General features: G+C 38.8%; 1 protein-coding gene across 19 annotated transcripts in view; it reads right to left on the bottom strand.

The window, feature by feature from the left end:
* Window positions 1-766: 766 nt before the first annotated feature.
* Window positions 767-19819, bottom strand: part of CLEC16A (C-type lectin domain containing 16A) — a 183080-nt gene continuing 164027 nt past the window's right edge. For 4 of the 19 annotated variants that reach the window (XM_065558829.1, XM_065558820.1, XM_065558821.1 and 1 more), the window contains 2 exons: window positions 16987-17136; window positions 767-5560 (listed from right to left, as the gene is read on the bottom strand). In XM_065558829.1, the coding sequence (XP_065414901.1) occupies window positions 5211-5560; window positions 16987-17136 (500 nt within the window). In that variant the 3' untranslated portion in view covers window positions 767-5210. Of the gene's footprint in view, window positions 5561-9987; window positions 10112-16986; window positions 17137-19819 lie in introns of all 19 variants that reach the window. The other 15 variants (XM_065558824.1, XM_005306715.4, XM_065558819.1 and 12 more) reach the window with 9 other exon arrangements.

Below are 19819 nucleotides of genomic sequence, written 5' to 3'. Positions count from 1 at the left end.
ACCTTCTGAATTTGACCCAGTGCAATACTCTCTTTCCAGTGCCGCTGTTGCTGCTCAGTTTTTCTGGGCAGCAGCAAAGTGAAGCTAACAAAATTCTGCTCAGGTTCACTGCTGTTGTTCAGAAGCCTGTAGGAAGCAGTAAGACTGACAACAATTTCAATTTCACCCCGCTGATGTTTGGGAAAGCTCTGAACAGCAGAGGCAAGCAGTGAAGCTACTCTTTGAGAGGACCATGCAAAAAAGGAGAATTGGTTAAGGGAGCACAGTGGCCAGCAAGGTGGTGGTAGTGGCAGGGGAGTGGAGCTTTGCATATGTGTGGAAGAGAAAACTCCTTTCTAGCATCCAGAGAAGAGTATAGGATGGGAAGGGAGTTTTAAATATATCACATGAAGTAGCCAGAAAGATAAGGATCAAAGGCAGCACCCCAGTAAAAATCCCAGCAGCCTCTCCCTTCCGAGTAGCTGGAGGTGGAAGGCAGATTTCTCACCAGGGCATGGCCCCCAACTGATGCCTCCCTCTCCCTTCTCAAATCTTTCATTTTGGCGTTTAGTTCTCCAGGTAGTAGCTGTCCAATCAAATTGTCAGCTAACAGCACTCATCTTTTTAAACTTTGCTCAGAAGTGAAGTAAGACGACTGGTGGTTTTGTGGAAAAGCAGTGATTAGCATAGTGAATATTAAGTAGGTTATTTTATAGTTCTGTACCCAGAAGAGCAAATACAGGCACAGCAACATGTGAGATTATAAAAGAACACATTAAACACAGAGTATAGCAAACAGACATGTTGAATTTTATTAATGGCTTCAGAAATTTGGATACAGTTTGACCTGATGGGTTTCCCTCATTTTATTAATAAAATCCATTTCCTATTGGAAAAATGACACTCAATTACAGGGTAATTATTGCATATCTAGAGTGGTTAAAATAATCATCCAAGGCCACTTATAACAGCAGAGAAATTGCAGCTTATTGCTTAATTAGAAAGATCAGAATAACTTAAAACCTGCTGGCTGCTGCTCATTTTGCTATAACTAAACCATTTTAACTTTCAATATCTTCTAAAACTTTGCACACATAAGATAGCTATGACATTTTAGAACTAAAATCCACAAAGGAACATTATTTCTAGTCTCACAAGGGATTTATGAGGCTCACTACAGATGGGCTTAAATTGTGAACAGGGATCCAGATTTGACACTTCCCTGATCTGGAATTCCGGTCTGAGCATCAGGTATGTCTTGAACAACAATCCGGAATGTGAAATTACTTGCACTAATTCCATACATGTGATTGAAGAACAGATCCTCTCACCTTTTGTTACCAAAGCCCTTAACTGAACAAAGTTTAGAACTCCTCGAACTAAAGGTCATGAGGAATGCTGAAGAACTCCTTTAACAAGTTAATTCCCTATTTACAACCCTCTGCCTAATATAAGGAACAAAATGCACTATTCCCTTGGGTAGCCAGCAGTTTATTAATAAAATGTACTATAACTCATCCAGTCTGAATTTTAAACTACCACCAATTAGCAATGGACAATGTGTGTGCAATCATCTCTTACTGTGGGACCAGGGCAATTACCCTCTCAAATTATGGACTCTCTATTTGTATATTAAGAACATAACAGCCATACTGGGTCAGACCAAAGGTCCATCAAGCCCAGTATCCTGTCTTCTGACAGTGGCCAGTGGCCCAAAGGGAATGAACAGACGGGTTATCATCAAGTGATCCATGCCCTGTCACCCAATCCCAGCTTCTGGCAAACAGAGGCTAGGGACACCATCCCTGCCCATCCTGGCTAATAGCCATTGATGGACCTATCTTCCATGAATCTATCTATCTATTAACACAGTGGCAATATTTCTACTGAGCATGGTTAATCCACAGAATCCTACAACAAAGGAAACCAAAAATACAATTTCCTAAGTTTAAATTTTAAAAAGCCTCAGGAAAGTGAATGAGGCTTCAAACCAGTTTTATACACACAACTCCACTGACTCCAGAAGAATTATTCCTTATTTACTCCAGTGAAGTGCAGATCAGAATCAGGCCCTGTCTCTCTTGATATTTTCCTACACCAGATTACTTAAGTGTATGTTGCAGTTATTCTGTTAGACTGAAAATCTAGGTTCTACTCTTACAGTTCATTGAAAACTACTAAGACCATCAGTGTGATGGGGGCAGAGCAAAGGTGAGGAGAGACAGAACAGCCCATGTGAACTACAGCATCTTGGTACAGATTTGATAAAATACATGCGAGACGAATAGACTAAGAAACAGCAAAAGTCACATTCAGTATACCACTGACTTCTTTGCTGGTCTCATCTCACAGGGAGGAATTTGAGGGGCTTTATCTAGTTAGCATTCCGCAAGAGCCATGAGTAAAGGATGGAAACAAACCCCAAAATTCATAACCAGATCGCAGCATCTCCTCACATTTGAGTGAGTTCAAATTCAGTGTTATGTTCTGGTCCATTTCTACACATGCTATTTTTATAATGATCCTCTTTAGAGACCCCACAGAATTGCACCAAAAATACTGAGCCTTAAGCTTGACCCGTATGTTTGGAGAACAGTGAGGATTTGGTTAAGACGATAGTGAGAACATACAGATTCAATCAATTCTTGTTTAAAAAAAAAGTGGCTGCTGTGCTAATGCTTTCTTGTTTCTACTTCCCTTTTACAGCGAAAGGGGGCTAAGGAAACAGCTCTTGAGCTTTTCTGATAAGTGATAGATATGATACTCTTCGAAGAGCAACAGATGAGTAATACACGATATTTGTAAACAGAACAAAGATTTCCAGAAGATACATTTCAGTATCTATAGGGGTTTTATATAGTGAACTCTCCTTAATGCAGCATTAAGCATTGTCAATTCTTATATATGTTTTAAGATTAGAAACAAACCAGTCTGAACAATTGTTTGAATGACATAACTGTTTAGTCATTTATTCTGTTTTCTCTTTATTAATACATGTTTTCACCCTCCTCTTCCCTTTAAAACTTCCAGCAGACAATTCAAGTACCACAATGTACCTGGAAGCAGAGACTAAGACACTTTCCTTTCGAGTCTTATTTTTCTGTAAGCTTATTAAAAAAAAAATCCTTTGTCCCATCTCTTAGTGTGCATTATGGCTTAGAGGTAAGAAGGTGCATTGCTTGCTAACTGGCCTATTTTGTGGCTGTTGACTTAATTCAACTAGATTGTAATTTTAAATTAGGTAAATATGTTTCTTTTAACAAAGACCCCAAATTTCCATTTAAAAGTAACACTATTTAGAACAATTTACTTTGCAATATGGCATTTTCTGTGCTCTAAGTCGAGTGAAATGTCACATCTAGCACAAAAGAAGATTTTCAAAATAAGCAGGTAATCATGTTTGAGATGGTCTTTCAACTACCAAGTCTAAGATTAGTCCAAAAGAAATATGGGCTCCCATTCCACCCGAAGGCTAAATTCTGATCTGAGTTTGGTTCCACAAGTTGCTAAGCATCTCCTGAATGGTGCGGAGAACCACCAACTCTCAGACTTCATGTTGGGCTTGGGGCCATCGCATTTGCAGGATCAGACTCTCAGATAGACTGGTTAAACACCTGCTGAAGTCCACAGGAGCGAAAAGGAGTCAGTGTAACAGATCTGAATCAGTCAATTATGAACATAGGAACAAACACTTACTCGCTCCACCACCACTTCTAACATTATGTATATGTGTATTTTGCTACGGGTAAGTTACTTCACAAAGGGCCAAGACTGAAAAAGCAAGCAGCAAACAAAGTTAGACCAAAAGTCAGAAGTGTGTCAAATATACAAATACAACCTTTAAAACATCCTGCTCAAGTATTCCCTTCTTGAGGGCCAAACAATCATGTAACCATGGCAAGGTGAATGGAAGATAGATACGCGCTTTTCAAATTAATCCTACACAAGACTGAAGTCTAGTTTTGTTACCATTGAATGCAATGGCAAATTCTCACTGATTTCAACAGGGACAGAATCATATAATAGGCTCTGTGGCTAACTAAAATATAAAAGGAAGCAAAACCAAGTGTGTGTTAATTTTTGAGAACCAGGAAATACCTTTCATCATCATCTATGCAGCAATAATTATTCCCTGCTAGTTTTATCACCACTTGAAATGAATGCACTTCAGATTTACTTGAGAGCGGTTAAATTCTATTCACGTTAAAGTATGAATCAATTCAGCAAAGAACATGCCAAACTACCATCAAGTGTTATGGTTTCTCTTTAATTTCTATCTTCTCCGTACCAGGACCTACAGATCAGATAGGCTTCAGATCAGATTAACATTCACTGAGAAGTTTAATCTGGTTAACATCGGGGTTAGCTGGTTCCAGATAGAAAAATTCCCTTTTGAGTTTCATCCTTCTAAAGTGAGATATCATCAGCTGGGTAAGGTGCCTTCCTGGCTACATTGGAGATGGAAATTTGTATGTAGCACAAGCTCTTGTGGCGGTTTCTAAAGAAGAGATAGTGTCCTTCTGCAGAAGGGAATTTGCCTCTGTCAGAAGTGAACAAACAGACTAAAACAATCACTTACGAAAATGTAGAACATCAGGGTCTAAAAATACTTCACATTCCTCTGTAGTTGGTTATGCAAAAAACTACATAATTTGCCTCTCAAAAAACATCTTCTATTAACCCGAATAAGCCTTTGATTGTTATATCAGGGGTTTGTTTCATTTTAATAAAAAAATCTTTCCTTGATATTTATGTTGCCTTGAGTCAAACATTGAAATAAATATTACACAGAGGATACAGTATTAAAGCTTACAATCCTATGAATACAATACTGAAAGTGGCCAAGTCTGTTTTTATGCCATACCTCTAAAAGCTGAATGAGGCCAACATAATAGAAAAACTGTTTCAAATGGAAACAGCATCTCTGTACTATAATATCCTAAAATATTTCCTTTTTCTGGCAAATGCTGTCTCTCCATATTTGGAGAAGTAAAACATCATGAAGCCAAGGTATCCCAACAAAGCTTCTTCACTTTCCCATATTACAATAGAGATTTCCTTCAAAAATGCTGAATGTATAATGTTTATTTTAAAGAGGTGCCCATACATTGAGTTACTGAGTAACTGGCCTCTTTCTTGTGAGCCAACTGGCCTTTGTGGCTTTATTAATGCCCCCATCACCTCACTTAAAGAAAATACAGAGCAGTCAGTTGCATTTTCTTCACTGTTCATCAGTCTGCTTGTTGATTTTGATCAGAACCCTCTCCCTCTGTCACTCCGCAAACTTCAGAAGGCAAGGAAGACTGAGGAATGCAGCTGAAAGTATGAATGCTGTGTGGATCAATCGGTGGGACCAGTGTAAGTGACTCTACGCTCAGTGCATCTGTACTGTCATCGGAGATTAGAGATATTGTAGGCTGTTGTGCAGGAATCAGGCTAGGGGATAGGTTAGCTGTTTCCACTTCAGGGTTCTTTAGAGGGTTCTTGCCAGATTTTGAGGCAGCTGAAGAGGTTTCATCAACCATCATCACCTGACTGGAAAAGGTCATGGGAGGCTGTTCAGGAACTGAAGAATCATCTACTAAAGAAAACATTAGGCAGTAGTTAGCATTTGAATTGTGCTCAATACACTTGACAAACACCAACAGTATAAAGCTCTTTACTTAAAAAACTCAGGAGGAAACCAAAGATCCATGAAGTAACATGTTTACACATGTACCTTTTGGTTATGTAAATAATGAAATGCAGGAAATATTTAACAGAGATGTGAAATGCCAGCTGCAAGCTTTTTGAATTAAGGACAGCTATTAAATACTCTATGTGTAAGTAATTCCTTTGAAATGTGACAGTGTGACATTACTATTATTTCTGGTGGGATGAAGCGGAGAAGAGTAGTGAAAAAAGCTTTCCTAGAATTTAGCATAGATTAGAGCAACCAACATAACCCCACATCAGAAAGTTCTTTGGAAACAGAAAACTGTAGAATTCATTTCCCATGAAGAAACCTGGTTCTAATGAACCTGTGAAACAATCAAACGTGACAATTCAACCATGGGAGATTAGGAAGGAGAATAATTCTACAAAACCATTCGGTTAATGCAGATAGGACTGTTTATTCTTCTTGCACTTTTGTTTGCTTGAGCAAACAAAATGAAGGTGGCTAGGAATAATTACACATAATGAGAAGCATTTTAATAACTTAACATTCCTTTACACCTCTTCCTTAAAAATCCTAAATAAATGATGGAAAAATTGCTAATTTGGCATCAATGGATATTTCAGAGGTGAAAAAACCCCAATTGGTTTAGAAGTTTTGTCCTATATTAGAAAATCTCCCAGGTCAGGCCAATATGCATCATTTCAGATTCCAGTAACTAACACAAATGGAGTAACACAGGTAACCAGCTACCAGACAGACTATTTACATGGCTCTTCATTTCAGAGACAGCCTGTGTAAGTGCACAAGAAAATTCTGCAGTCTGCAGAAAATTCTACGAGGCATTCTAGTGAGTAGAGAGAAAGCTGAGGACTTTTTTTTTTTTTAACTCCAGAATGACCTTTAAAGACATTTCAGTTTCAATATGAATTCCAGTTAAACCTGTAAGAACAGAAAATATAAACTTAAGGCAAAACACAAGAAAAAAAACAAAACAGCAGAGCTTAGAATGGAATGAAAAGATAAGAACGGTCACCCAAGAGAGAAAATGAGTGGTTTGGGTGTGGGTGAGAGACATGGTTTTTATTCCTTCCATTGCAGAATTCTCATCTTTCTGCTAACAAGACTCCAAACAAATGTGTATTTTCACTTCAGAAACCACTTCATTTCACTTTTGCTGACAGTCTGCGGGCTACAGCTTCTTGTTTGTTTGTTTTTTTTAAACAAAAGAAAAACAAGATTTATAAATTGTAGCAAAATCTTGGCTCCCACTTTTTCCCCCCCAGGGTCACCACTAGCGTCTTTTGAAAGGCAGTGCTGATGCAAAATAACCCTGCAGATTTTTCTTATTAGCCGTAAAAAAGCTTTGGGGAGAATGTGGTAAATGAGATTAGAGGAAACGATGTAAAACTTGCATGAAAGACAAAGAATTGCTAAGAAAATGTTGAACATGAATTTTTATTTCTCTGAATTCCAAGGCAATTACTAACATTTAAATAAAGTCCAACCAGTAAGTCTTTTTGTAGTAGTGTAGTTGTTTAAATGTCTGCAGTATTTATTATGATAGTTAAAAAAATAAGATCCACGACTAAACAAATTTAAAATTTCTATTATTTTTTACCCGTAATCTGGACTTTTGAATATCGTGAAAACACTCACTAAAATTTATTATTCAGACACATTAGTAATTTTGGTAAATGTATGGACACAAATATGCAGCTCTTCAAAAATCTGTTACATTTTAGTTCTATGCCTGACTGATTTAATTATTGCCGTTTGCCCTTATATAGAAATGTTGGTATAATCCTAAAGGCTTTTTTTTAATCCTATGGAAGACAAAGATTTTTTTTTTTTTTTTTTTTTTTTTAACTGCACTATGCTGTTCCAATCCTATATAATACCTAAATGAATGCTAAAATGTCTCCCACTTTTTATATATAAGGAAAAATAAATGGTTGAAAAATATTTATCTGTGGAACATATCCAGGGCCAACAAATGCAATTTTCTATTCAACACACTGTAAAACAACCTTAGAGGAATGATTAGAAAATGGCACCATAAATATCAGCAAAACAAATTCAACTTGCCCTTGAAATATTTCAGCTGTAGTATTTATAAATAGAAAGTACAGAAATAGAGATCTTCTGTACTGTATTTTTTCTCTAAGTTATATTTATTATTAATGGCTGTAATCTTTCTTTTATCATCTACTTTCCATAACCCATTAGTAGCTCCCTGAACTTCATTTCCTTTACTGTATTGCTATATTTAAGGGTAGCGGTGACAAATTTGCTGCATCCCAGCAGGGTGCCTGACAATGGTAACTATGGATTAGTGAAAAAATAGCCCCTAGTGAGGGCAGACAATGAACAGCAGCATAGGGGTAACTAGTACTAGCATGACAAACGTTTTTGATTTCTCTAATGGATGTCGATAACATACATCAGTTTAAAAGGTAAGATCTATGTCTAATTTAAAACACTCCTCCTTATGAGGTATAAAATATTTTAAAAGGCTAGAAAAAAATAATTACATGATCTTACATTATCAGGCAACAGAGTTAATAAGGATCCAAGGGAACAGAGCAAGAGGACCAATTGACATTGAAAATGTGTACTATACAAGGTGTTTATGGTGGATATCAAAGTATCACCTTGATGCAAAAGGATTTCTATGGGTAGCCTCCAGAGGTGTTAACTGACTTACCGTCCTTCAGTATCATTCTATCAGTGAGAGAATATATTAGTCACCAACTACAAAATGTTTGGAGTTTGAGTTCAGTTCAGGGAAGCATCTGAAGGTTTGAATGCCTATTTATAGCTGATCCAAAACTCTAGAGTCTATGACATGGGCTGGATATTTGGCAAGAATACGTACTCTCATAAGAGCTGTGGGAATTCCTGCCCCAAGCCCAGCGGAAAATGTCCTAATGAGGGAATATTCTGCTTCTTTGGAGATATCTCACAGGATCTCACTCCTGGATGTCAAGCCTCAATCAAATCAATGAGGCACTGAGACGCAAGAGAGAGAGTAACAAAGCAGCTGGTATCTTGAGAGAATAGAATTCTCCCACGTTATTCTGGCACTTCCATCTCTAAGATATTAGTCAGCGTTTCCCCAAATGTGGCAATTCAATTTGACTTTTGCACAAAAATGGTGAAAGGGGTTTCTTTTTATCTTAACTAGTTCTCTAGTTCCTGGGGTGTACAGTAACTCGTAGGAACGAGAGTGTGCTTGGCTGATGTGGGAAATTAACATTTGAAAAATATTGAGTAAACTTTTTTCTATGCAGTTAAGTAATTTCTGATTAGAGTTTGCAAAATAAGGGCTAGATCCCGCAAGGTGTTGATTGCCCTTAACTCCCACCAGCTTCAGTGATAAGTGAGGGTGCACAGCACCCCCAGGATTTGCTCAGCAGTTGCAGGATAACACCTAGATTAACTCTACAAAAATGACAGTGTTAAGTGGGGTAATTTGGAAAAAGGAGGCAGAAAGGAGCAGAGCAAGAAAAAAAAAAGAGTCAGACATAGTCTCTTAATTAAATCATGCAGCAACACTACAAAAGGATAAAAATAAATAACTAAATCACAACTAGGAAACTAAGTGAGAAGAGTATTAATAAAATCTACCAAAAATAAGGGAAGTTGTTTATATATCATCTAACAAAACTGGCAATATTTTTTCTATTTTCATGCCACTACTATAAAGAATACAAAAAGAGACTAGTCTGATCCAAGTAAACACAGTTATTCAGTAATGTCCTGAGGCTAATTTTCCCACTTTCTCATATCCAATGTTAAATTGCCTGGTTGAAGCAAAGACAGAAAAAATAATTCCATAACAACATCTGACTAGATTCTGAGAATTTTTGTAGGAATAGAAAATATGACTGATCAAATCCTGGACAGTCTTTAGCTGAAAGTTTCTCTCTTGCACCTGAGTTACAGTCCTGCAGCTGGACTGGCTAGCTGTTTGCATTCATGCCAATTTAGAAACCCCTGTTTACTGAATTCCACTGGAGCCATAGCTGCCCCTGTTCAAGAGAAGACATGGCTGCTTGAAAGCTGGGACTTGATGTACCTTTTCCAGGCAAAGAGGAGTTTTAATTCTTTTAGCACGATAACCAAGAATAATCAACATGAGAAACCACCAGTTAAAACCTTTTAGAAGTCAATTGTTATATCTACGTATGACGCTCTTAACTAGAATAACCAAATACAAGTGAATGCTATTTTTAAGTTCTATATTTCATGCATATAATAGTAGATAGTCATTCTGTCAGTATGGAAATAGATAATGGCTATGCTCTATTAAACGTTGTGGCCTTTTTAAATCTTATGGAGGAACCTGCCTGCATTGATTTTGCACGAGTTGCGGTTGCAGCTGCTGCTTGAAGACCTAAACCCAGTGTCCACCGTGACTGTCAGCCTCCGACAGACTAAACACCCGCCGTCGTCCTTTCCTGCCAGACCTTACTAGAGGAAAACACAGTGATACATCATACAAAGGCTTTCACAACGAAACAGAAGGGAAACTGGAATGGACACAAAGGATAAATATTAGAGTATCAACAAGAATAAATGACAGGGACTTATTCATAACTGCTGGTATTCTGAGTGGTATCTTATGTCACATCAAGAGCCTTGTAAGATAGGAAAATGCTTCTGAAGGTTGTGTGTGTATTTAGTGTTCCTTACAAACTAATTAAAATCATGTTATTTTGTTACCTACGTATTTGGAGATTTACTTATGGTATTTAGGGCCAGATCCTGCAATTCTGACACCAGCTGAACTCTTACTGAAGTTACACTGAGGCAGGATTGGTAGGCTTTTACACTGTAATAAATAATCTGGCCAGACACGTTAAAAATATGAAACAGAACCAATCTTTTGGAAATGTTGGTGTGCTAGTAATATTCCGATCCTACGGTGGCAATACATTATATGATAGCATGTGCTATTTTGCCAAAGGGATAATATTTTGGACAATCCAATATTTCTACTCAAAGACATGAAACTGAAATATTGCACTTGGATTTTAACAAAGCCAAGGGCAGTATTTTAAAGAGATAGCAAGTGACAACCAGCAGTTAAGAAAAGAGAAAGACTTAGCACATAGGTAGGGTTCTAGAAAAGAAACTAGTTAAACAAAAGTATTTTTATACCTAGTGAACAGAGAGGATTACTAGCATAACAGAATTGAAACACCACCACTGTTAGGTTACTGAATCACAACTGGAAGGGACAGAGGAGGTGTCAGCAAGATGGCATGCATTTTTCTACAGGATCCCAGTGCTCAGAATTTTGGAATATATATTCTCTACAAATCAGAATGCAAATTACTATAACTCAGCAACAAAGGACTATCCCTTCCATTTTAATCCATTCACTTCCAAGGCAACTTATGCCCCAAGTAGGAGCGCAGTATGCTGTAAATGGCATTCAAGAAGGGAAAAACCTCCTGAAACCCCAAACGCTCATTACTTAGCGCTGGCTTATATATCCTGTTATCATCCCTTAAATATTTTCTTAAAGCAAGATCAAACCAGCTGCATTTTATGACTTGATAGTTTTAAAAATACTCAGTAAAATATGGTGTAACAATGATTATATACTGTAGGCTAGCATATGACTTCTACTGAAGTATAAAACTTCCCTATCCCATTTACTATACACATATTAGCACATTTAATAATACATTTTTCAGTTACTGACAGCAAAGGGGCTACACTGTAAGCTCAAAAAGCACAGTGACGAAGATATGACTACCAGGAGAACGTTTTCATCTTATACACAGCAACTGTTCACATGGGCATATTACTTCAAGGAAGTATAACACCTGCTAGCAATGCCTCTGACTTGTTTTGACAGTATTGTTTGCTCTTTCCCTCTAGGGACTTTCCTTTCTTCCAGTACACAACAACTTCTGCTTTTTCACTTCTAAGGAACAATCAGAGATATTGCAAGAGCTACATTTAACCCAGGGGAGGGCAAACTGCATCTGATCCTCCAGATGTTTTAACCTGGCCCTCGAGCTCCCACCAGGGAGTGGAGTCACAGGCTTGCCCCGCTCCACATGGGCTGTGGCTTCCGGAAGCAGCAGCATGTCCCCCCTCCACCTCCTATGCGTAGGGGCAGCCAGGGGGCTCCGCATGCTGCCCCCACCCCAAGTGCCATCCCCGCAGCTCCCACTGGCCGGGAACGTGGCCAATGGGAGCTGCAGGGGCAGCATCTGCAGACAGGGCAGTGCGCAGAGCCGCCTGGCCGCACCTCCGTGTAGGAACCGGAGTGGGGACATGCCGCTGTTTCCGGGAGCTGCTTGAGCTAAGCACCACCCAGATCCTGCACTCCTGACCCCCTCCCGTGCCCCAATCCCCTGCCCCAGCCCTGATCCCCCTCCCGCCCACCAAACTCCTCGGTCCCAGCCCAAAGTACCCTCATACACCCCAAACCTCTCAACCCCAGCCCTACCCCAGAACCTGCACCCCCCAGCCAGAGCCCTCACCCTCTCCTGCACCCCAAGCCCCAGTTTTGTGAGAATTCATGGTCCACCATACAATTTCCATACCCAGATGTGGCCCTCGGGCCCAAAAGTTTGCTCACCCCCGATTTAACTCCACAATTTTCTACACAAGGACTTAAAGGTTGCTATAACTTTAAAAGTCTATGTCATGGAATATAACATTAACTATCAGTGTGTCTAGCAGCATTAAAAGCTGGAAAAAACAGAAAAGTAGATAAATAACCACTGTCCTCTCCCAGTGACTGAAATGTAGTAGCCATGTAATATACAAAACATTTAGTGACGTCCCTCGTGAAGGAAAATACCATGGTTCTGTTTGATGTAAACAGAAGTGGTGGCAAATAACTTTCATTGTATATTAAAAGTTTCTATAATGTCAGAAGTCTATTGCATCCACTGTTTGCTTTTCCAGAGCACGCTAATCAGATTCCATGTTTTTTAAAATTTCTACCTCTGGCAATGAGTACAGTTTGGAAGCTGAACTGAAAGTTTCACTTCATACACTGCAATTCTGGATAAGTGCTATAATTGGACAGGTGGGGGATTTCTAGTTTATTGTGCAACTTTCAGTAATTTGGGCACATTACGCAAGTGTCCTGTTGGAAAATGCCTTTAACAGCTATTCAATGGGATAAAAATTTCCCAAGTATAATATATTTGAAATGTAGATTAACCATCAAAAGAGTCAGCATCAATAGTGCGCAGAATTCCAAAAAAAAAAAAAAAAATTGGACTTTTTATGAAAGATTATGGAAAAAATCAGTAGCCTTTCAAACTTAGTTTTTTAAAACAGCAAAACCAATTATATGTGTATCAGCATATTTTTTTCCTAATGCCTTATTTTACAAATTTTATAGTAGCCTTTACAAATAGGAATGGAATGAAACTTAAATAAGATCACTATGTGCAACAGAGATGAGCCAGATGCAGTATAAAGAGATTACAGGTATCCTGCAAACCTACCGTTATGTGAATCAGCTCGGAGAAAAAACAGTTGTAGTGACCTTTCTCCTGGAATTGCTGCTCCTAGAAGCAGTACTTCCTGGAAGGGCGCTATTGTTTCTACAAATCAGGGTAAATCAATGCATTGCTTTTAAGAGTACAAATTTCAGAGGCGGCACTTCCAGAAGTGAGGGCATTGAAAATGATTCCAGAAAGCTATTCAGGGGAAGATTAAGAGTCAAAATACCTTACACCCAGAACCCTGGAGCTTTAGAATCTCCTCCTGTCTTGCAGGGTTATTCAGTGAAACTCAATGAGAGCCTGTTTTTTTTTTTTTTTTTTTTAATTAAGGATTTCTTCCTGCAGAACAGTAGAATTTGATGACTGCACCTGTGAACTAACCAGAACATGGGTTATGTTTAATGTGGGTAGCTCACTCAATCTAAGTGATTTAGCAGAATTTCAAAGTGCAGACACTGAAAAACAGTGTAGTTATAACCATGTCGGTCCCAGCATATTAGCAACGTGAAGTAGGTGAGGTAATGTCTTTTATTGTATCAACTTCTGTTGGTTAGAGAGGCAAGTTTTTCAGCCTGAAGAAGAGTGCTGTGTGGCTTGTAAGTTTGTCTCTTACCAACAGAAGTTGGTCCACTAAAAAACATTACCTCACCCATCTTGACACTGAAAAACAAACATTTCAAAACCTGACTCTGATATTTGTAGTCAACAATGAAAAGCCCCACCTGACTGAGCACTTTAAATTACAGGATTAAAATGAATAAAAGTTTACTGAAAACAGCACACTGTTGAATAGATTTTGGAAAATTGTAAACTATGCCATTGGCTATACACTATCATCTTTCCATATTATTACATAGGGAAATATCTGCTTTGGATTAACTGAATTGTTCATGGATGTCACGGCTGGTCACAAATAAAAGACATCTGCCTGGAATAAGTAATACGACTCAAGGCAGGAATTCAGATACTTGAGTTTGGGGTGATCATGTGTAACCAGAAACCATTGTTTAATAGTATAAAATAAGGAAGTACTACATGAATGAAGAATGCTTTGTCTTGCTGTAGAAGGATTCCTTCTGACAGTGGTAGAAGACCTAAATTCAGACTCTTTGGGTCTTCTCTTTTCGTCTGTACAGCATACAGCACAATGGGGCCTCTGGACACTATTGTAATATGTGTAACAAAAATTAATGTACGGTTCTTTTTTTCTCAGCCACCATTGACAAGAGTCAGATTGCACATTTACTTATGCCAGCTCGTGGCCACACTAAAGATTCAAGTACAGCATATAGACATTAGATGGAGTTTTTGGGTCATATGTTTATATAGCTGAGGAGAATGCATTTTCTATCTATATAAATCTTGCATATGAGGCCATTTCAGACTGGAGCTTTTGAAAATCCTACCTTCTCTTCATTCCCTCAATCCCCACATACTTCTCTCTTTTGATAAATCCCATTTCAGTGATCACCAGCGAACAAGGACTGGAACACTCAGAAATGATAAAATGTCTACAAGGTCATTTCAAAACTCTGAGCAAGTTACTAAAAGATGAGTTTTAGTTTAGTACTTTGAATTTCATATTTTGTTTTATATCAAAATGGCGATGCAATGTATCTCTATATGTTGTAGAGAGGTGGGGAAAAGGATTATATAGACAATGATTTTTTGTGACAAATGACAGAGTATTTTCATCTCTGACAAGAAGGTTATGTCCTCAGTCTTTCAGATGAGGACTTTTCAAAGTGTATGCCTTAACCTCCAGTTAGGATGACTGTAGGGTGCTCTACATAGGGTTACACTCAATCTTAAAATGATGCAGGATGCTGCAGCCCACTTAAGTGGTACTTCTAGCAGGGAGAATGATCACCTGTGCTACATGATCTGTACTGATCACCAAGTTGTTTCTTGGTAAAGTTTATGTTTTGATTTTGATCTATAAAGCCCTAAGTGCTTTGGATCCTGGCGACCTCAGAGACAGCATTATTCACCAGGTGACTATAAAGGTCATGATCATCAGAGATAATGGAGTTTACAGCTTCTTGGATAATGGCTGGCAGCAGGCATTTTCAGAAGGGATCTTAGACTCTATCTCACTTCCCTCCTTGACAGAATAGAGTCCAATCAGTTAAATGTATGAGAATTATGCAATCCCCCAGAGATTTTATTTGTGGCAGACAGAAAGCCTCTTGGATTTTGATAAACACACTTGACAGCATTTTATAAATACCCAAAAGCTTGAGAAGTGATTTTAGTCAGAACTAGTCATCTCAAAACTAGGGTGTTTTTTTTTTGGATGTCCATTTCTTTATAGAGTGATAGTTGAATGGACCTTCATTTTCCGACCATGTGGTAATTAAGGACAATCAGACACTGAAAAATTAAGCAACATTTAAGATGTGGCTTAAGGGCAAGTATGCAGGGTATGTACCTCATGACTGAGTAGCTATGTAAACACACAATATTATCATCTTTTACAAAGTTATATACTTTCTGACGATTTTTTAATGCCACTTTATTGGTACTGGAGTACATAGTACTTCATGCAACTTAACTCATTCTGCTTCTGAAATGTTAATATAAGGTTGATGTTACCACATTTTTTAGTGTTTACTAATTGGTTTAGAATTTCATAAGTGTGGATCATGGAATGCTTGTCATAACCATAAAAAACAAAAACAAACTCATTTTTAGAACACAGCCCCCTGCAATAAATTTAAATAGGTCTCTCTCAGGCTCCCCAAGGATGGTAACAATAGAATGCCTATGAGTTACGATCAGAAAATGAAATGGCCACTCAGAATGGTAATCAGAATTGCAGGTGACTATCCACATTTCAAGCCTGGGAATGGCTGTCCAACTTGATTATTTTTTAAAAAAGTAATCACCTCAATTTTCAAAACCAAAACTGGTTAGAGTGGAGCAGGTGCACAATGGAAGCATTTCAAGGAGAATCTGCTGCAGAATGACTTTCCTGCCTTGCCCCCAACTCTGTGTCTCGGCAGCTCTCTGACTCATGTATGTCAATGAATGGATTGATATAATGAAAGTTCAGAATAAATGTCAGTATGGGATGTTCTACAAATACTTCACAAATAAAGGAAGAATGGAAAAGGAAGTCCTAACTGGGATTGCAAAAAGGAATCTCATTGTAAATATTCACATTAAGCACTTTTGCATAATGGCACCACTGTGGTTTGCTGTGTAAAACTTTTGAAAGCAAGTTTCTATTGTCAGTCAGCATACGTGCTAACTTCCTCTCCCCCAGTGGAATGCATGTGTTTGAGTCTCCTCAAATGTCTGTTTAACCAAAACTCCACATAAAAGTTGGGCCATGATTAACCATGTAACAATCTAGAGACAACTTGTGCTGAAATAGATCATGTTTGCCCTATAGATACAATACAAATATAACTGTCAGTTTTAAATATAAAAAAGTGAGTCATTTTATTTTTAAAAATAAAAAGGCACAACCACAAGAAGTGGTGTGTGAACAAAACCATTCAGCTGCATAAAGTTACACTGAGTGCAGAATCTCACACTTATTCACAGGGGCTCCAGCTGAGCAGATTACGAGCTATAAATCTGCCATATTATAATTCCAGGTAAAACAAACTAGAGCAGACAACCTGCTAGCAGACAAAGAGAAAGCAGGTAAAGGTGCATCTTTCAACCAGCATTTAAATCAACACTGACAATAGTAAAGTATCCACAGACAGCTGAAAAGATCTTCACAATCTGTTTTGCAAAAACGACCAGCATAGTAAAAAAGGTCTGAAACATGATTTACAATTTAATCCAATAAGCATTTATAAAATAAACTAGTGTGCATGCTGGATGCCACGGCTGAAAACTGTGATTTACCTGATGGACTGTGTGCTGCAGAGGGAGTGGAAGTTGAGCTGGCAGTAACTGAATCACAATGTCCAGTACTCCCACTGCCACTGGAAGAAGGAGATGGTGATGAAAGCGGTGATGGATTGGGCTGGTTTATACACTGGGCTACTGCAAAACCTACAAGACAAGACAATGAAATTTAATAACAGAAATAATTCAAGTTGGACAGTATGGTAAGGGCAGATTGGGAAAGGGTGAGAGGCACAACAGTGCCTCACATTAGTGCTGATTCAATTCACTGACTGAAAGCAGCTACCTAAAGGTCACTTGCAGCTGAGAGGGCTGAGAAGCAAAGCGACACCTAACTGAAAAGTGTTACTTAAACTTGCAGGTGGATGATGGAAGAAGGATGCAGAGATGCTTGGTAAGAGGCACAAAATCAATTTGTGAAACAAAATGGACAGTGATCCAATCCATGCTTGAAAGCTATAGCCAATTTTCAGTAAATACTGGGGGGCACAGACCAGCGTTCATGTCGCACCCCCTGTCAGTACCCAACCCGGCCCAAGCCGAGGAAGCTAATGATCCAACCAGTGGACCAAATTCCAGGTGATGAATCCTGATCACATGCTCCCTGAGGCACGTTGCGCACAGGCTAAGTAGTAGTAAATGCTGGCTTCAATAAATTCAAAGATGACCTGCCAAAAAGAGAGCTTTACTAAGGTTACACTGGAGACAGCTGTCTCTTTGTGAGGCTAAAAACCTGTATAGCACTTCAGTGGAAAATTACCACCCTTGGGGAATATTATCAAACCAAATGCTGACATCAGATTTTTTTCCAGCTGTTTCAGAGATTTTCTCAAGTCAGAATACAGCAGAGTACTATATAATATCTGATCTTCTCAGATAACAATACTTTTAACCCCCTATTCAAGAAACGTAGTGTACAGATTCTATTATCAAAAAGAACGAGGAGTACTTGTGGCACCTTAGAGACTAACAAATTTATTTGGGCATAAGCTTTTGTGGGCTAAAACCCACTTCATCGGATGCATGCAGTGGAAAATACAGTAGGAAGGTCAGTTTTCACAAGGCAGAGAGGTAAATAGTGGGGCCCCCCAAGGATCTGTACTGGGACCAGTGCAGTAAATGATCTGAAGAAGGGGTAAATAGTAAGGTAGCAAAGTATACAGATGATACATTACTACTCAAGGTATCAAGTATCAGAGGGGTAGCCGTGTTAGTCTGAATCTGTAAAAAGTAACAGAGGGTCCTGTGGCACCTTTAAGACTAACAGAAGTATTGGGAGCATAAGCTTTCGTGGGTAAGAACCTCACTTCTTCAGATGCAAGTAATGGAAATCTCCAGAGGCAGGGTATAAATCAGTATGGATTTATGGACCCTCTTACTTTTTACTCAAGATAGTTAAGTCTAAAACTGACAATGAAGAGTTACAAAGGGATGTCACAAAACTGGGTGATTGAATTTCATCTGCTATTTTGTTGCCCTGTGTTGATAAATGCAAAGTAATGCACATTGGAAAACACAATTCCAACTATACATACAAAATGATGAGCTCTAAATTACCTGTTACCACTCAAGAAAGATCTTGGTGTCATTGTGGACAGTTCTCTGAAAACATCTGCTCAGCATGCAGCAGCAGTCAAAAAAGCGAACAGAATGCTAGGAACCATTAGGAAACAGGGCCGGTTCCAGGCACCAGCGCAGGAAGCAGGTGCTTGGGGCGGCCAATGGAAAGGGGCAGCACGTCCGGGTCTTCAGCAGCAAGTCCCTCAGTCCCTCTTGGAGGGAAGGACCGGACGCCGAATTGCTGCTGAAGAATGAAGCGGCGCGGTAGAGCTGCTGCCGAACGCGGCTTTATCTTTTTTTTTTTCTCTTCGCTGCTTGGGGCGGCAAAAAAGCTGGAGCCAGCCGTTAGGAAAAGGATAGATAATAAGGCAGAAAATATGACAATGACATTATATAAATCAATGGTACATCCACACCTTGAATACTGTGTGCAGTTCTGGTTGCCGCATCTCAAAAAAAGACATATTAGAGTTGAAAAAAATACAGAGACTGGGAGTGTTCATCTTAGAAAAGAGACAGCTAAGGGGGGATATGTTAGAGGTCTATAAAATAATGAATGGTGTTGAGAAAAAGTATTATTTACTCTTTCACATAGTACAAGATCCTGGGGTCACCCAACAAAATGTATAGGTTTAAAACAAACATAAGGAAGTACTTCTTCATACAATGTACAGTCAACTTTCGAAACTCATTGCCAGGGGATGTTGTGAAGGACAAAAGTATACCTGAGTTACAAAAAAATTAGATAAGTCCATGGAGAAAAGATCCCTCAATGGTTATAAGCCAAGATTATCAGGGATGCAACCCCCTGCTCTGAGTGTCCCTAAACCTCTGACTACTAGAAGCTACGCCTGGATGACAGGGGATGGATCATTTGATAATTGCTCTTTTCTGTTCATTCTCTCTGAAGCATCTGGCCACAGTCATAAGACAGGATACTAGGCTATGATGGACCCTTGGTCTGACCCAGTATGGCCATTCTTATGTTCTTATGACTATTAGTAAAACCGGACAGTCTCCCATTTTTCCTTCTACCCAAAACACAGTGTTTTGTGGCTCTTTACAAGGGGCAGGGCACACTGAGTGGCCGTTCTTTTCAGATGCTTAGGAAGATTTTTTTCTAGTCGGTATTATAGCAATCCCTGTGCATTCTTTTTGCCTCACACATCACTGCAAGAGTCATTTACTGACTACAGGAGTAATAGTGATGAAGGAAGATACACAACACAATAGCTCAATCTTCACCCCTTTAAGGCCGGGTTTCAGTATT

Source organism: Chrysemys picta, chromosome 10 (assembly GCF_011386835.1).
Source record: "Chrysemys picta bellii isolate R12L10 chromosome 10, ASM1138683v2, whole genome shotgun sequence".
Lineage (NCBI taxonomy): Eukaryota > Metazoa > Chordata > Testudines > Emydidae > Chrysemys > Chrysemys picta.
This window is presented reverse-complemented; position numbering and strand designations above follow the sequence as displayed.